The sequence below is a fragment of the Scleropages formosus genome, chromosome 2, assembly GCF_900964775.1.
Source record: "Scleropages formosus chromosome 2, fSclFor1.1, whole genome shotgun sequence".
Lineage (NCBI taxonomy): Eukaryota > Metazoa > Chordata > Actinopteri > Osteoglossiformes > Osteoglossidae > Scleropages > Scleropages formosus.
Window position 1 is genome coordinate 6,999,684 of NC_041807.1, and position 19,076 is coordinate 7,018,759.

Below are 19,076 nucleotides of genomic sequence, written 5' to 3' on the forward strand. Positions count from 1 at the left end.
GTAGATCGGGGGAACAAGGGACGGGTTCGGGAACAGGAAATGGCTGGAGAAGGTCGCTAACGAGGAGGCAGATCAAGGTTCTGCATCAGCTGGTTGTCCGACGCAGCCTTTTATGCTGCAGTCTGCGTTGTGTCACAGGTGTTCTGTGTTGGCCCGGAGGTGTGGGCGTGGCAATATTGTAGAAAGGGTCAACAGCTTCAAATTCCTAGGGGTCACTCTCACTGCCAAACTCATATGGACTGAGCAGACAACATCAACCATCAAAAAGGCCCATCAACGTCTCCACTTCCTCAGGCGTCTGAAGAAAGCCAGGATGTCCACTAGTCCTCACCACTTTCTACAGGTATGCTGTGGAGTCTGTTCTCACAGGGTGTATTACATCCTGGTGTGGAAGCTGCTCCATACAGGACAAGAAAGCCCTACAGAGGGTGGTCAAAACAGCTCAGGATATCACTGGTACCTCTGACAATAAACTTGAAAACTTGAAGCTAATACAAGCTGTGTAGGAAAGTAGCAGGTGCTGCATACCTTGGCGGTTTGTGGGGAAACACACCAGCAGCATTTTCCTCTATTGCGGTTACATAATTTGTCAGTTCCCTCCTCTCCCAGTGCCCTACTGACATAAAAGATTATGACTGGACTGCCACATTCTGTCAGGGGCTCATTAACTAGCATACACTAGGCACACTTTTTATGGAAATTTTGATGGAAATACAGCCACTAGAAATTCAGTGAATTTGTGTTGTGAAATGCAGCATTAATTCATGGAAAGAAAAAGGGTAGGTCAATCAATCAAAGGTTAATTTATCAAATCCACAACAATACAGCGTACAGCAGTGGTTGCTGGGAATGAAATGTCTTTTTCCGCAAGCTCATGGGGGGAGGATATAAAAAGTAACAACATACATTAAGATTACACAAAAATGAAAAACATTTGCAAAATACAACACAATAGTAATTGAATAAAACTAGTAATTAAGTAAAACTAACATTTACATTACATTTATTCATTTAGATGCTCTTTTCCAAAGTGACTGCCAGTGAACTCTGTGTAATGTTACCAGCCCACACACCTTCTTCACCAAGGTGACTTACACTACTAGGTACACTAAAATACACTAACGAAAACCAGATGTGTTGTTGAATTTGGATGCTGCTTGACTGTTCAGGATTCTAACAGCTTGGAGGTAGAAGCTATCCCACAGTCTGTTTGATTTTGATTGGTAACGTTTATTGGATTGCAGGAGAGAAAATAGTGTGTCACCAGGATGACTGGGGTCCTTGAGGATAGCCCTGGCCTTCTTAAGGCATCTGGCTGTGTAGATGTCCTGGATGTTTGGAAGCTTACAGACAGTGATGAGCTGTGCCAATTTCACAACCCTCCTATACAATGCTGGGCTGAGCAGCTCCCATAACAGATGTTATAGTATGTGTTACAGTGTGGTTATAGTGAATGTGGGAGTGTTCCAAACAAGACAGGGTGACCACACATATGGTAAAATTAGATTGTTTTAAACCTGACTCCACCTGATAATGTTGAATTGAAATTGAAAATAAGAATTGGAAAATTTATTACATTCTTCCATCCACTCTTTTTCAGCAGCTGCTTTACTAGTGCAGGGTCACAGTAATCCAAAGCCTTTTCTTGGGAGAATGAGGCAGACCAGACTCTGAACAGGACATCATAAGGCACTCGAATAAACACTTATTTGCTCACTCACACACAGATGCAAAGGGTAATTTAATGTCACCAGTTCTATTGAAAGACGTCTTTGCTCTGTGAGATGAAACCTAAGTATACCCATGCAAACACGAGGAAAACATGGAAACTCCACACAGACTGAGGCCGAACATACGGGTGCTGCAGCACTGTGCCACTACTCTTTGTCATGAGAAGGGTGTATGCCTTTGTATAAGAAACAAATGCCATTAAACTACAGGTGATTATAATGAATAGCGATAGTTATGTTTTATAATGGTATCATTAGTTTCACAGCAACTGTTGCAGTATCAATGCATGTGTCTTGAGAGTTGTTGACACTGTAGGTGTTACCTACGCTGGAGTTAAAAAAAAAAAAAAAAAATGCTAAGATTAAATATGCTGGCTCGTTATGTACATTTGAGTTACAAATTTTCAGAACTATAAACATTTTACAGTTTGTTTATTAATTGCATTTTCTTCATGGCTTAGCGCTCAGTGATCCTGATTCATGCCGTGACCCGGACAAGGATAAGTGGTTCATGAAAGCGAGTGAGTGCCATTTTCTTCACAGTTCTGTTTTCGAAAATCTGTTTTTGTTCCAGCGTGAAAGCCACCTGGCACTGAGAGAGAGTAGGGTTAGAATAGGCGATTGGGATCGCCTTTGTTCAACTTGCTTCCACAATGTGTACAGCTTGTGCCTGGTGTTCCTGACTGTCTGGTTCCTGAGTGTCTTCCATGTCATGCAATGTTTATCGGATGAACCAGTTAACAGTCAGCATTGAATAGGGATTTGTGGAGAGAATGTATTTTCATTTGTATTAGTTTTAATCAGGCTCAAAGTTAATAAAAGTGTTAAAATGAAACGTCTTATGTGTTTTTTTTAATTTACTGACCATGTTAAAACCTAAATGCCATGGTCAACATCCACACACACACACGCTCTCTGACACCACTGGTCCCGGCAAACTGGAGCCTAACCTGGCAACACAGCGCGTGGAGCTGGAGGGGAAGGGGAGATACCCAGGACGTAACGCCAGTCCGCTGCAAGGCACACCAAGTGGGACTCAATCCCGGACCCACCAGAAAGTGGGACCCAGCCAAGCCACTGCACCACCGTGCCCCCATGCAGTCAGCATTCAGCTACTTATTAAATTCATGCAACTACACATAAAAAGTTTTGTAATGGTTTTATTGTGTAGTGTATCATATACTTTATTATATTAATACTTTATTTAAAAGGTAACAGTTGCTCTAACAATACATTCTTCTAAGTTAATAAAGTTAGAAGAAAAAAAAATCAGCAGTTTTTAAGCTAATTTTATCTGGTTGTTCAAACATAAATTTGACCAATTTTGGAGCAGAATGGGGAAATGACAGTTGAAAACACGGGCTCGAAGGTTTGCGTCCCGAACGCGCGGTTACAGCTGAGGGGAAGAGCGCGATCTCAGGTATGCGCGCGCCTTGACCGCGGCACCACCCTGTGTAAACTGCTCTCTCTTTCGCTCCACCCCCACCGTGAGTGTCACCGGGAGGCGCCGAGTTCTCGTCCGTCCTCAAGTGTTCTCTTCGGGTCCCGAGTCACAGAGAGTTAGTCAGTGGTGCCGCGACTGCATAGCCGACGCGCCGCTCACGTGTGTCTCTCATCTGTGCTGCAACGCGGACGGGTATGTCTATGTATTTTTTTTAAATCCTTCAAGTTGGTTAAACTTTTAAAAAACTTTAGACTTGAACTGCGGCATTTTTTTTTTTTAATTTTTCTGTTATCAATATCTAATGACTGTTTGAAAGAATTTGTTAGTTACTTTTAACTATATTATGTCACCGGAGCAACGTAACCCGCGTATAGGAATTACTGTATTGAGGGAAATGTATCCGATCGAGTGTTCAATTGTTTGAAGCCGGGGGGGGTGTGGAATGTGGTGTTTGAGGTAATGATTGATGCACCCCGCTGCTCCCAGTGACTGGCTGTTTTTTTTCCTCCACTGCTGAATGAATGATTGAATGAAGAAAGGAAGGAGGGAATTTTTGGGAAAGTTGACAGTCCTTTCAAGATTGACTGGTGGGGGAGGGAATAAAATGTTTAGGTAACAATGATTTACCTGGAAAACTGCAGAAAAAGTGCAATGTATTGTATACATTTGTGCTTTTACTGTGTGTTCTCTTTTTGATTACATGATTCCTAGCTGTTGGCCTGCTTTAAGAATTTTCTGCTGTTATTGTCCAGTATCATATTATACCATCTGTCGGGTATCTTGAGTGCAGTTTCTGGGTATAAAGGCCCAAGTGATAAACACACCCTTGGCACACTTGCGTCACTCACTTTTAGCTGCTGATAGGTCTAGGCTGTAGACCAAGCACACTCTGATCCTGATTCACGCAGGTGATGCTGATATCATTGTGTGTGTGCAGCCAGCAAAGCGCACTATTTGAGAGACCGGAAGCCTGAGAGACGTAATGGATAGTGCTGAATGTGTCATGTTCCTCTGCTCCGCCTCATATTGTGTCTCTTGGTTTGGATGGTGTAAAAGTGGTGGCATGACTAACTACTGTCTCACAGCGCCTGGGTGGTGTGAGAGAATGTGGGTTCGATCCCTGCTCAGTCTGTGTGGAGTTTGCATGTTCTCTCTGTGTCTGTGGGGGTTTCCTCTCACAGTCCAAAGACATGCTGTTCAGGTTCCCCCATAGTGTGAGTATGTTTCACTGATGCATGGATGAGTAACCCCTTGTAAGTAGTGTATCTAGCAGTATAGTTACCTTGGTGAATAAGGTGTGAGCTAGTAACATTACATAGTGTCTGTTGTAAGTTGCTTTGGACAAAGCATCTGCTAAGTGAATAAATGTAAAGTACCAAAGTCATAAACTTGTGACTGAGTAGCTACTTGTTTAAAGTTGAAAGGCTTTTGTGCTTTGAATTTTAGCTGACCCACAACTCTTTATATTTTATCAGCCATGGTATGTATGAATGAAGTTTAGATCAGCTTGAACCTGTTAAATATTAACAAAGGATGACTTTCACATAGCTGTTAAAGTGCAAGTAGCAAACGTGTTTGCTGTGTTAGTTATTTCAAAGAACTGCTGCCAGGGAAAAAGTATAGTACTTGCTTGGTGGAATAATACTACAAAGCGGTCTCAGTTTATTTCCCTGATGTCCCTAAAGCAACTTCCTGTGTGTAAGGGTGGCACCAGGTCTTACATTTTTTTAAAGAATTTCAAGCAGATTGTAGAAGTGAGATCACTGAAACAGTGCAGCTGTGATTGATATGTTTATTAACAATATGTGTTGTATGTGTAAACACTTTTTTTTCTGGTTTTTTGGTTCATAATGTAAGTGGTGTGGTAAAGCCAGCTTTGGGCTGTTGGCTTTCTTGCTTGCTTCTGTCATGTTTTATATTAAATAAAAATACCATCACAAAAGACAACAGATGGTAACCACTAGGATAACACAAATACACAGGATTTTTTCAGAATGCATAAAGATATAATCCATAGTTCATTATATGGTTTCTTCTTATTTCCCTATGAGAGTTGTGTACTGTTCAGATTTCCTGTGTTGAAACGATATTTGTTTGATGCCTGAATATTGTTTGCACAATTACTAAACATAAAAGAATCTAGACCAATAGAGTCTTGTTGCCATGTGGCTAGCAAAGATTTCAGAAAAATAGCCCTGCTGAGCAATTTTATATCTCATGGCCCCCATGGTTTTGGGGAAAACTTCAGTCATGACAGAGTTCCTTTTTCTCTGACATTTTGGACTTTTGTATATGACATAACTTGCAGACATGTACCTTCATAGAAAGGAGTTTCAAAATTAATACTGAAATGTATGTGCACAGTGATTTTTAAAAATGGCAGTTCTTCTGTTTCTAGGGCATCTTGGAGGTGATTGTCACGCCCCCGGGAACAAGCAAAGCAGAGACCTCTGCGGCCACTCAAGAAGACCAGGGATAAAAGAGGCTCTGTGTCCACACCTGGGTGTGGATTCTTGTAATCGCCCTGTGCCCTTGCAGTCTCAGTGGCTTTGCACAGCACTTGTGTCTTGCCTGTCTTGGTATTTTGACCCTTGCCTGTTCCCTGTTTTACCACCAAGTCTGGATTGTCTGCCTTGCCACGTTTGCCCCTGGATAGAACCACGCCTGTTCTTGACTCTGATCTTGCCTTGTCCCTTGAACGTGATCTACGAGATTAAAGATCAACCTGCAATTGGGTCCACAAGCTCGGCTGCGTCCAGTCCTCGTGTCTGACAGTGATAGCTTCAAAGCAGACAATAATCCCTACCTACCTTTTTTACTTCAAGAGCTCCTGAATCGAAGGTATGGGTAGTAAAGAGGAGATAAGTGACACTGACAGCGGCATCATTTTACAATCCAGTAAGCATTCATCATTCACTTTTTGTTTTTATCAACATAACATAGCACTAATTTATCCCAGTTCAAAGTAGCACTAAATGAAATTTACCATGTGAACTGATCTCTGTGCCAGCCTTTTGTTTGTTATACATACTTATATATACTTTTGTGTGATAAAACTCATGTTTTTTTTTCCTTTAAAATATTTGATACTATACATGTGAAACAACTAAGTTTCTAATATATGTTTGACACAGGTCTGATAGGAGGTGAATTTCTGGAAAGTCTGCTTTCTTCATATAGCAGCTTTCTGGTTGAAATAATGTGTCTAGACTACAGTGTTTTCACACTTAATATCCCTGACAGCCACCTTGTTAGTCCCTGGTGCACCTCTAATGGCATAAATCTGCCAATGCTGGAAAAAGGGTGTAAAAGATGATCTCTGAGACTTGTAGATAGCAATGATTGCCTGCAGCATTGACTGGTCTTGGAAATGAACTTGTGTAATTATACAGCAATGCTGAGGGTCCATTACATATTGTTCTCAACCAGTTATGCACGACACTGATTATGTTTGAAGACTATGAGAAGAGAATGATTTCCTGTACTAAGAAGACACATTCTGTGGAGCCAGAATCAGAGGCCCACCTCTCCTGCTGTCTGAAAGCTATTGTGACACATTCAGCATATATCTGTCTAGGCCAGCATAGATATAGATGCTATTTACTGACCAAACTCCTCTGACATCACGTGACTTATAGGACAGGCATCTCTGGTTTTGGTGCAGTGACTTTCTGTTGTTTCTTTGATAGTGAATTAGAGCAAATATCTAAGCGCTCAAAAATCACTTCTGATACATATGCTGGGGAAGAGTATGTAGAAGGGTGAACAAGACTTTTCACCTGTAGAAACCCTTATTGAGACTGTGCTTGTGTTTAATTTGCTTAGCAAGCACTATGATCTCTTTAGTTTTTTTTTTTTTATTTTTCCTAACTTTAAATTAAAACTTCGTTTTGGTTTTGTAGCTGTGGTGGTGATATTCAGATCACTATACATTGCTAAGCTATAGAAACAAAATATCAAATGGTCTTGCGTGATGATGCCATGTCTGATATACCTCCACCTGGCTGGAGCCAACCTGTTGAAGTGCATGCTTCCTATGTCCCAGGCCCAGACAGCCTCAAGTCAAATGTGAAGGATATAGCCACACACACAAGGGCTGTGAAGCTAAAGCAGCAGTCCCTACAAGACCGTTTGGAGTTGTGTCTGCTGGAGTTGAAGAAGCTATGCATTCGAGAGGCGGTAAGTCCACTTCCCACCAATACTCTGGGCTCTATTAATACTACTTGTGGGCATCTAGTCTGCACTCAGAGGGTAGTTCTAACTTCATCAAAACATAGTATCATCCCCCTTCATTGTGTAGGGACCAGTTTTCCATAAAAGCTGTAAAACAGCTGCTGAGCAAAATATCACATCGCCAAACCTGATCTTACTTTTGTGTCGACATGGGTGTATCCTGCCTGCCAGAGCTTGTCAGCAAGCAGCAGGAGTAAGTGGTGATGAAATTGTGCTCCAGTGGTAAAGGGAGGGGTTAAACTGTGGGGAAAAAGTTTTACCAATGTGTAGAGACAAGAAAAAAAGCAAAGATGAAGCTGAAACACAGCAGTAATGTTGCACAACAGAAACCATTCTGGCACAGTTGTGTCCTGACATGTTGTTTCAACTCTCCTCAATACCTGTAAGACTTGTCATGGGGATTGAGAAGGATAAATCGTCCAAGTTTCTGATAAGGATCTCATGCTTGTTTAAGCTTGTGAAAATTCACAGTCCTGGTAAACATACTGGAAGTACGCCATTTGTCACCCTTGTCAATACCACATTCTAAGTTCTTTTCACTTGTGGACTAATGTTTGAGATGTGGGTCGAAGACTTTTATCAGAGCTTGAGAAGGACTCTTTCCTCGATCCCTGTGTCTGCTGCGATGTCGGAAGCAGGTTAAAGGCTGTTTAACAAAGTACTTTTTTCAGAAGATTTTTTTTGATTCTGAAGGAAGGTACAGATTGCTCCTGGAAAGATATTCAGTTTTATAAATGGATAACAGTGAAGGTGCTTTGGATTTGCATTTATTCATTTAGCTGAGGCTTTTCTCCAAAACAACTTACAATTATTTACCTGTTTATACACACACACACACACACACACACACACACACACACATTTTCTTAAACTGCTTGTCCCACTTGGGGGTCATGGCAAGCCAGAGCCTGGCCTGGCAACACAGGACACAAGGCTGGAGGGGGAGGGGACACACCCAGGACAGGGCAATAGTCTGTGGCAAGGCACCCCAAGCAGCACTCAAACCACAGACCCACCAGAAAGCAGACACAGGCCAAACCCACTGCACCACCACACCCCTCTCCCCGTTTATACAGCTGGGTAATTTTTTTTCAACAGGAGCAATTCAGGGTAAATGTCTTGCTCAGGGTTACTACAGCTACAGGTGGGAATTGAACCCACACCCTTTGGGTCCAAAGGCAGCAGTTCTGTTATGCTACAAGCTGCCACATGAATATAAGGTAATAAGATGTGGCTTGCTTGGTACAGGAGCTCACTGGACAGCTTTCTTCAGATTACCCACTGCTACCTGGAGAAAAGGCCCCACGGATACGCCAACGTATTGGAGCAGCCTTCAAGCTTGATGAGGACAGCTTACGACAGGATGGAGAGGTACAGAATGTTGTTCCATCATTTTGACAAAGAAAATATCACAAGAGATGATGTATCTATTACTATGCAGGCATGACTTGGATGCACAGAAAATTTTGCTCAGTAGGTTTTGGGTTTGGGGATACACTTAGTTGCACGATGTACACTAAGGCAATTAATAAGTTGGCTCATTTTAAGCAGAAATTTCTTTAAGTTTATTCTACATTTACCTGCTTGGCCCTCTCTCCACAGGACTCAGAGTTGCGTGCTCTGGAGGCAGACTTAGCCTTGCAGACACAGATTTTTGAGGCAGCCCGGCGGCTCTCCGTGGAAGAGCATCTGAGTAAACAAGTACGCCGAAGTCGGCTGCAGCAGTGTAAGCTTCAGGAGAAGAAAATGAAAGAGATCCAGGAGGCTGTGTTCCGGCTTCGCCTCCAACATGTCCGCACATCACCCCGGCTTGTAAGCCTGCCTGCACAGAGAAGTACGTGCCCTCTAATGTTGTGATTGAAGCACAATCAATGCAGGCAGTTTTGAGGTGGGCCTGCACAGGAATTCAGTTCATCCGCACATGACCAGACCCCGGATCACCAGATTGTGGAATGACCAGATGTTACAGTGTTAGTTTCCAGAGATAAAAATGTGACAAAGTCAGCAAAGTGATGCACTAATAAAAAAATTTTGTCATTATTTGATCAAGTGATTTTCAAGTATAGAACTCTCAATGCATAAAATTGGAAATGCATAATTGTTACATAATCGTTATTTTGGAAATTCAGACCTTAATCGTTGTCATGCCTGTACAAGATGCTTTATGTGCTGCTAATCTTAGGCTTAGGGTTATACGTCTTTTTGCATGTGTCAAGAAAAGCACACGAAAAAAAATGCTGTGCTAAAATGACCAGTCAGTTGCATGATGGAAGTCTCCCCATTAGTCTGGTCATGTGATGATGAACTGATTTTGGTTCTGTTACGGCAGTGTTTCATTCACTTTTGCAGATCCAGCAACTTCAGATGACAGCTCCTTATCAGATGGTGCTGCGCAAGATGAGGGTGAGAATTATATTGTCTCATCAAAAAAAAATCTTTGAAAATAATCTTGTAAAATCCCTAAGGAGATGGATTATCCAGCTATTTGATGCATACAGCAACATGGAATTCAGCAGCAACAGTTTTTTTTTTTTTTTTTTTTTTTTCCCAGAGGAGCCGACTGGAGCATCAACCCATCTTATGCTAGAGCCCTCTCTACAGAAAGAACCTCCTAAAACTGTGCAAGAAAGCCCACGGTTGGCCCCACCACAGACATTGGAAGGGCTAACACCAAACCACCACATCCCCCTACCATATGAGCGCAGTCCTATTCAGAACACCCCCTGGAAGGAGTCCAGTCTAGACCAGCCATACGAGAAATCCAAGAAAGCCCACTCGAACAGCAGTAGTTTATCATGGTATGTGCAACCACAGAAAAATAAATGACTTTACATCAAGGAGATAGAATGCTGTACTTTTAGAATATTGTTCCTCAAGAGACTATTGTTGAGAAATGTAAGATTTTTAAAATGTGGCTTCTTAGGTCTTTAATATTCACATTTGGGATTGAAGACTGCCTCAGCAATAATAGCATGAAAAAGTCATTATGGCAAGTTTATCTACTGAAATTGCATTTTAACATTTGATTTTGCTTACGTTGCAAGACCACACCTTTAACTGAAATACTTATGTGAGCGCTTACTCTAAACGTTACCACAGTCTGTTTCATGTTGTTGCTTTATTAAATACTGGAAACATTCTAAATTTAAGGGATTGCCATGACTATTCTGTTTTGTAACAGGAGTGCGGACCTCCCATTATTAACTCACGTCTTACTTTACAAGCTGATATTGTATATAGGATTTACCTTTGAAAATCACAGTCTGAAATATTTAGTAAATTTATATTTATACTTACTTTTTTGCTGGAGACAGATTTTTCTACATCTTTAGAATAAGATGTCTGGCAAAATTATAGTAGCAATCTGGATTTCACATTAAAGAGGAGGCTGTCTGCACATTTTGTTAGTCACATTTGTGTTATGTGTATGGAAGGTCATCCTTGCTTTGCACTGTTTTATTGTTTAGTAGTCCAGTAGTGACCCCTGTGTCAACCCCAGCGGACCCTTGGTTCGGTGATACAGCTGTCCCATTCCAGTTTACTCCTGTGAAGAACCTGGCCTTGCGGCATACCCAGTCCAACAGTGCTCCCTCCACTCCAGACCTGCACATCCGGCGGCAGCACTCTCTCAGGTCTGTTATCCCAACTGCATTTTACTTTTGTGCTACCACCCCAGCTCACTGCTTTTGTTCCAGATGGTTATTTGTTTCATTAAAATATATGCGGGTAAACAACCTGTTTAATAGAATGCAGGGTGATTTTTAATATATGAACATCAGTTTAATAGCTTATAAATTTAGTTGCTTGTCAAAAGCACATGGTTTGTAGATGGTGAATAACTAACTGAAAAATTTGTTTACAGATACAGTGGGAAGTGTATCGAGTCAGTGAAGTAATATTAGTTTTGTTGCATTCTTGAGAAACTTGTATTCCAGATTAAAGGGTGAATTTAAGGCTGAAGTATGGTCAGGGTAATGTTCTTCTTCAAATATCCTTTATCAGACTGGACCAGTGTCATTTCTTGTGTTTGGTACCCCCCAATATCAGCTGAGCATAACTATTAGGACAAATTGGTGATGGATGTTTGTAATTGCAAGGGGGTGCGGTGGCACAGTGGGTTGGACCGGGTCCTGCTCTCCAGTGGGTCTGGGGTTTGAGTCCTGTGTGGGGTGCCTTGCGATGGACTGGCGTCCCGTCCTGGGTGTGTCCCCTCCCCCTCCAGCCTTGCGCCCTGTGTTGCTGTGTTAGGCTCCAGCTCACTGTGGCCGTGTGTGTGTGTGTGTAAATTGGGGTAAAAATGGTGTTGTTTGAGCATGGTTTAGGGTGTATGAAAAACATTACCCAGAGCTGAAAGCTGACATTCTGTACTTTAAATTTCATGTTTGATCTGAAATTCAGATCTCATGAGTATGCAACAAAATTACCAATTTTACTTCACCTACACAGCATTTGTGCTTCTCACTGTATATCAGTCTATGTATATGACACTATGAAAATTTAAAGTGAGTCTATAATGTTGGGTAACTTGCTTGCTATAACTGAATATCTATTAATTTGTAGGGACTCGGACTGTAACTACTCGGAGTGTTAGTTTTTTGTTTGTTTAAAAAATGGTGGATATTACTGATGTTTTACTTTGATTTGTTGTGTTATTCTGGCAGAATTTCCAGCTGCACACCTTACCATGAACAGGATCACAACCGAGGACATGCTCTGCAGGCGCACAGGAGGATGGCTGATTTTGCTTTACCTATATCAGAATACCAACTTCAGCGGTCAAGCCTAGCTCCTGTGTTATACCAGTCTGGCTCTGAAGACAGTGGCTCTGAGTACTCTGTGTCATCCTTCTCCAGCTTGCCCTGCCAGGAGGCCATGGGCGAGGAGCCCCACACAAGTCCACTTCAACACGTGCACCATTATGGCAGCTCCCACAATGGGCCCTTGGCTGTCACTGGTCCCAGCTTTTACAAGATTTCTCAGTATGAGTCCACACCCAGCTTTTATAGAGGGATCACAGAAGAAGGAGTAGGCTATGAAATTGAGATGGACATGGGACGACAGCACCGGGCCCCTCCACACCTTTTGGTACCCCCCAGCCGGTATGAGTGCTGGTATGAAGCGGAACCCCAGCAATGGTTGTTGCGGCCCCGCCCCTCTCATACCAGACTGGCCAGGGCACCCTCACTTAGGGAGTACCCAGCTCACCACTCCAGCAGAGGATTGTCCCGGGAGGTGGTGTCAGACGAGCTTCGGTCCTGGCATCAACGGAACCAGTTCCGCAGCCCACGACCTCGATCTCTTGATCGACAAGGTGCAGTCTGTGTGAGGACCCCACAAGGTCAGCACTCACGTCTGTCCCAGATCCCCAGCCTCCCTGGACAGGTAATTAGCCCTTACTGAGAGTTGTAACAAAATTCATATATATTGAGAGGTTTTTTTCTAAAAATGTCTGTCCCCCCCCCCCACAACATTAGGAAAACTGATTTGAATTGTGTACTTTGTAGCAAAGCTGGGTATACAAAGGGTGAATAGTGGTGATGTTTCTATACAGAAAGATGACAAGGAGGAGCTAAGACATGCCTGGGGAGTAAGAATGAACATGCTCATAATAATGTGTCATACAAGTCCTCCTTCTGGCAGTAGAGTAGACTGTCTAACAACTCAGCACAGACACTTCTGTAATGGTTTACTTACTGGGTGGAGAATAGAGAGCTGCTCACCATGTAAAATGCCAACATAATAAGGTTTATACAATATTATTGCTCATAAATTGTGTTTCATTCAGTGGCTCTAGCATGACACAGATCACAAGTTATTTTACACAACACCCTGCTTATCTGTGGGAAAGTTTCTGCTGGCTGCTGATTTGCTGGATCTGTTACGTAGCTATATACAGTTTCCTTCTAAAAGGTCCTTCTCTTCTAGCTGTTTACTTGCCTTGTGAGCCCTCATCTTGGAAGCACAGAGTGCAGCAGTTTTTCAAATCAGATGATATGAAGCGTTCATGCAGTGGTGACAGCTGATATTGTACTTTATACCATAGCTCAGACTTATGGCCAGGGCTATAAGACTAGGAATTACTCAGGTATGCTAGTCTTGACTCCTCCTGGGACTTGAACCTGTAACCTTCAAGTTACGAAACCTTCTGCTGAACCACTTCCCTCTGAGTCACAAGATAACCTTTTATCACAAGACCGTATTAAAGCAGACTGTTGTTAGTTACTTACCAGGATGGGGTTTGTTATGGTCCATAACACCCTGGATTTCTTGATAACCGCAGATTCGCTGATGTTTTACAACATGGTCTTCTAGCTATCAATAATTACTCATGCTGCCACAGGGTCGTGGCAGTCTGAAGCCTATTCCTGAAACATTGCTAGGCTACGCAAGGTACTCCCCAAACAGAATGCTAGTCCATTATTAGGTAGCCACACACTGACTTACACAATTGCTATTATATTTAATCACTAATTCACCTTACATTTACATATGCTTCTTTACCAGTTGTTCTTCTCCAAAGTGATGTACAACTCACAATAAAGAAAGGTGCATTCCATCAACAGACACACAGTTCTCAAAGTACAGTCAGTTAGTCAAATACCATCATTTTTGCCAGCATACATTACACAAGTAGTTGCTTGAATAATTGATAGGGAGTTGAGTTTTTTTTCTAAAACAAATATGGGGAAAGTTTATGGAACATATGGGAGATCAGGCAGGAAGTGGGTCTGAAAGAGATGTACTTTAAGACTCTTTGTGAGTTTTAAGAAGGATTCAGCAGTTCTGAGTGAAAGAGGGATGCCTGTAACCAGAGTGTTGAACATGATACGGGCTGCTGCTGGAAGCCATGGGAGATGCATGGGAAACCTGTAGCAGGTCAAACACAAGTCCTGCTTATTTTTTGGACTTGGAGGAAACCCGTGTAGACACAGGGAGAACATGCAAACCCAACACACACTAAGCTAGGATCAAATCTGTGTGATCATGTAGTCCAGACACTGCATGGTACCTTACACTGAGCCACCGCACCGCTCTCATAGTGATCAGTTTCTGCTATATATCCAACTGTTGTACATCTTGTGTGCTGAATTTAACTTTCTCTGTTGTGTATAAAAAATTTACAAGACAAATGCAGAGAACATTGCAAACGACTAAAGGAGAACTACAGTCTCCATTTTCTCTGTTTAAAAATTAGAATTCTGGACCAGCAGGTGGAATGTTTTTGGTAAACCATGACTCACTGTTCAAATACTTCAGAAGTATTAGTAAACAGATGTAGGGCTATGATTTATTATTACTGGGTGCCCTGTGATTATTGATGTAGTGTTCAGTAAAATAGTTCTTGGCATAAAGCCTGTTTCGTTTCATTTTATTGTAATATTTGAAAGGAAGGTGTATTTGATCCATATTGTGACAGAGGGTCTGTCACTGATGGTGGAAAACATTCAGTGTGAGTTCAAACCCTGAGCCATTGCATACATATACAGTGCATTAGCGATTGCTTTACTGGGAATACACACTCAATGCAATATACATACATGTATACATATTCACTTTTGCATTCTTAATCATTTTGCAATGAATCACAACACAAACAGATAATGAAATTTAGGACCTTATTCAAGGGCAAAGGCAAAACTATAGTGGATTCAATCCACATATGGTACATTGCCAGGGTCCCACTAGTGCTCAGATTCTGGAACAATTCACACTCACACTTTGGGAGAGAGAGATTCAAAACGTGGCATGCAGGAAGAAAGAATGAGATGATGAGGTATGTTTTTTTTTTTTTCCATTTTTTCGGTGTATTGGAGGCAAGATCATTGCACTCAAGATGTTCAGTTGCGGAGCTCCGGGTTCCAACCACTTTACCATTCTTGTGACACTTAGTAAGAGACTGAACTTATCAGGAGGCAGGGTGAGGAGTAGTAATCATACCTACGGTATATATGAATGATTGGCAGGTGTGTGTTTGATGCTTGTGTTGTCAAATTCTGTCCTCCAGTTACTGGCCGTGCGTAGATGTAGTGTGTGAGGATGGTGATGTAATGAAGTACAGCGAGTCCCTTACTTAACTGAAACACGGAATTGGTTTGTTACTCAAATTTTGTTAGTTAAATGTGGCCCAGAGACTCATAAACAGGTATGCATCTACTTGTTATGGAAAAAATAGGAGGGGGGGGGGGTCTAACAAATTGACTGCTTTGAGAATTGTGTGTCTGTATCTTTATCTCAGTTTTGAAATGCACTTTTGTTTACTCTGATATGTAAGTTGCTTTGAAGAAATCCATCTGCTAAATGGATAAATTTAAATGTCATCAGCATGATAGCTGAGTTGCAGCAGCATAGCTTTTCAGACACAGAGTGATAGACTCTTTCACTTGCTCTTGCTGAGCAGCTTGTGGAGACCAGGCTGGCACACAGTCCATCTCTGTACCCATTCTCCTGACTGGATATTTATGACACATTGTATACAAGAAAGCACAGCAAATAACCTGGCCAGCACTACAGCAGGGTGTTTAAAAAACATAAAGTAGCACTTGCTATTTGTGATCTGTATTTTTAGCACGTCGGCTGAAGCGTTGGCATGTGAGTTGGTCTGCTAGCTCTGTTTAGGAAAAGTAAATACTAAATACTAAATACTTCTCAAAGTTTCTACCAGCAAAAATTTTTTATTTGAAAATTTTAATTTGTGGACCCACCATATGTGTTATAATTAAAGAAGTTTTAAGGTATTCTCTTCCTCAGGAGCAGCAATGTGTATTACAGGTAGGGAGTTGCCCAGTGCAGTTGGTTGTCCTGTCAGAACACAAAAATGGGAGGTGAAAGGGAGGGCATGAGAAGTGAGCACATTATGTGGGATGTGGAAACCCTCAGCCAACAAACAGTAGTTTGTCATGGCACAGAATGAAAAAGAATGTCATTTTTTTCTGTGTTTCTCATCTCTGGTGTTCACAGCATCTCAGGAACATGAGTAAGTGATGTGGACATTACTGAAAGGACCCTGGTCAGTCATGCCAAGGTGGGCCCATGACATGGCCTTTATAGGAAAAATTCTCTCTGCTTGAGTTCGACATGTGTGACATAAGCTGCAAACCAACTAATTCCACTGTGCAGTTTCCTTCAGGGTGAATTAAATTGTCCATATATACATTTTAAGTCCTCTGACATACTCAGGGAGAAACTTTACAGCACTATAAAGGCTCACGAGGGGCAGTATCCCAGATCAGCAGGTTTTTAGCTGCGGGGTGAGTAATTTGCTGTTTTCATGGGTCTTTGAACTTGCCAATAGCGCTTTCTGCCCTCACTTGTCTCTCCTCCCTAGGTCCCCCATAGAAGAGTATTCCAGAGAGCACTAGATGGAACACTGGTGCAGTGGTTTGAAGAGGAGGATTCTGAAGTTATTAGCCAAGTATAGACTAAGGGGCTTTTCTTCTGGAATGTGCATAACAAGGCTCTGTACTGCAAACTGTGCTGCTGGACTTCTACTGATACTGTCCTCAAACACTATGAATGTCACCCCAGCCATAAAACACCAACTACAGTTTTTACAACATATACACGCATGAACACACTGTAGATTCTAGTTAATTGGGCCAACTGTTTAGCTGGGACGAATCTTGATGTATGAAAACAAATTGACTAAACAACCTGAATTTTCTTCTTTTTTGGGACACCGTGGCTATTTGGCATGTGGGCTGAATCACTCGGTAATTACCGGGTGTATTCAGAGTTGCAGTTTTTTTTTAGAAAAACTGACTTTTGATTTTGTAGAACTTCAGACCCTTACAAAGAGGGCACACAGAGATTTCACACTAGCTAATTCTTATTTCACCAAATAAAATCCCAAGTATTTTTGTTGTGCAGTAAATGGTAGTTTGTCTTTTGTTTTATAACTTTTTAACAGATATGATAACTGATGCTGCTGCTTAATTGGCCCAAAGTGTCCTAGTCCCGATATGTCCCAAATAACCAGAATCCACTGTCTGTAGGGGATCACTATAAAAGGCTATGTGCCTATAAAAATACTGTGAAAGAAATTACATTTAATATGGATGCTTATTTTTAAAACTTTTACTGGCCATTTTATGTTTTTTAAAGTTTAAACATAGATGAAAATTGGTATTTCTACTTTTGTCAAGTATGTTCATTACATGGGTATGTTTAAATGTTCAATATCTATTAGAGTAATGGCAGAGAAATACAGAAGCCCAGGAAAGCAGATGAGTGCTGTACCCCTCATGCAGGTTAGTCTACTGTAAAGCTCCCCAGCGTAATGTAATGTTTCTGCATGTAACTTCCTTTCGTTGGAGAGTTTGATTAAACTCCTCAGGCCCAAACACAGTCTGAGTTCTAATTCTTCACACAAAGTAGTCACTATGCTAAACTGTAAATTCTGCAGCTTCAGCATACAAAGTAATGGACAACAGATCTTGTTAGTATCAATATGTTTGTTAATGGTTAGTTTCTGGGTTAGCATTGTTGAGCTGTTTCTGCGTAAAGAACTGAATTCTTGTGAGCATTGATTAAAAAGTGGAACTGTAGCACAAGATACGATAACTCACAGAACTTTAAACGTATATTTTGTAATTAATATGGCTTTGTTTCTTAGTCAATATTCCATGAAATTTCCTGTCTGCATATGTTATGAACGTTTAAACTTTAATTTTTTTTTCAGTGGGTGTCAGAGCACTTGTATTTTGTCATCTGGGGATTACAGGATAAGGGTTTAAGATCCTCTTGATGCAAGCAGGCACATATCAGGCCTAATTGTTTAACAAAGTAATAAGGCAATTACTTTTTCACATTTGACAGTGGCATATTAGCTTGCCTTGCACACCAAAGAAATTACATGTGACTTTTGATCGCCTCCTCTCCTAATTTACTATTAGAACTAAGAAAATAACTGTTCACATAAGATGGTAGAAACAGATATTGGCAAGTACATTTTTATATCACGTTAGTTGATAGCCAGTAGAAATCTGTGAAATTCAATTTCCAGAAGTGTCACAGAAACAATGTGTGCTTCACCTGCAAGACACTCACTTTAGAGCTTTTGTGTTAATGGTGACAGTTGAACCATGGTCATGCCATGTACTCACTGATGTCCCTGTGTACCTTGTGACTTGGGAAGATGATGAGGAATCATGGATATTCTAATAACGTTTTATGCAGCTACTTCTGTGATGAACATTGGTTCATATGGTGGAAAGAAACAAAAAGACTGCACTTAATCATGCGTATGCATCCGTATCTTTCTGCTATAGTAATGCGCACATTGCATTTTCTATTAGATGTACATTGCATTGGAGAGAAGTGTCTGCTAAATGAATAAAGGTGAATGTAAAGCCTACTATACAATGGTTTGTAATAACAAGTGGGCACTACTTTGTGAAGCACATCAAAATATTGCGCGTCTACAGTGGATCTGCTCATGAGCCCAAGGTAGGGCAAAGATTTGGTTCTTTTCAGTCAGACTGTCACGCCCACGACCTCGCCACGAATGTCCACGCCTATCCGAAATCAGAGCAGTGAGGTATAAAGAAGCCACACCTGCACACCCTGCTTGTGGAATTTTGTTAGAGAACCTCATCTTTCCAGTGCTCTCAGTGAACCCATGACAACCTACAATCCTTTCAAGTCCTTCATTCTTCTCAATCTCTCATGCC

General features: G+C 41.5%; 1 protein-coding gene across 1 annotated transcript; it reads left to right on the forward strand.

Annotated features, from left to right (window-relative positions):
- Window positions 1–3,247: 3,247 nt before the first annotated feature.
- inavab (innate immunity activator b) lies at window positions 3,248–18,714 on the forward strand. The gene is made up of 10 exons (XM_018758708.2): window positions 3,248–3,366; window positions 5,573–6,072; window positions 7,220–7,353; window positions 8,656–8,778; window positions 9,010–9,241; window positions 9,757–9,810; window positions 9,959–10,205; window positions 10,875–11,039; window positions 12,069–12,789; window positions 16,733–18,714. The coding sequence occupies exons 2-10, from the start codon at window positions 6,018–6,020 to the stop codon at window positions 16,823–16,825; spliced, it is 1,824 nt and encodes a 607-aa protein (XP_018614224.1). The 5' UTR covers window positions 3,248–3,366; window positions 5,573–6,017; the 3' UTR covers window positions 16,826–18,714.
- The last annotated feature ends 362 nt before the right edge of the window (window positions 18,715–19,076 follow it).

Bases quoted from the DNA above. Each gene is read 5' to 3' on its own strand.
- inavab (XM_018758708.2), top strand. From the start codon at position 6,018: ATGGGTAGTAAAGAGGAGATAAGTGACACTGACAGCGGCATCATTTTA. The intron at 7,354-8,655 runs GTAAGTCCACTT...TGCTTGGTACAG, and splicing joins AGCTATGCATTCGAGAGGCG to GAGCTCACTGGACAGCTTTC. The intron at 10,206-10,874 runs GTATGTGCAACC...TTTATTGTTTAG, and splicing joins AACAGCAGTAGTTTATCATG to TAGTCCAGTAGTGACCCCTG.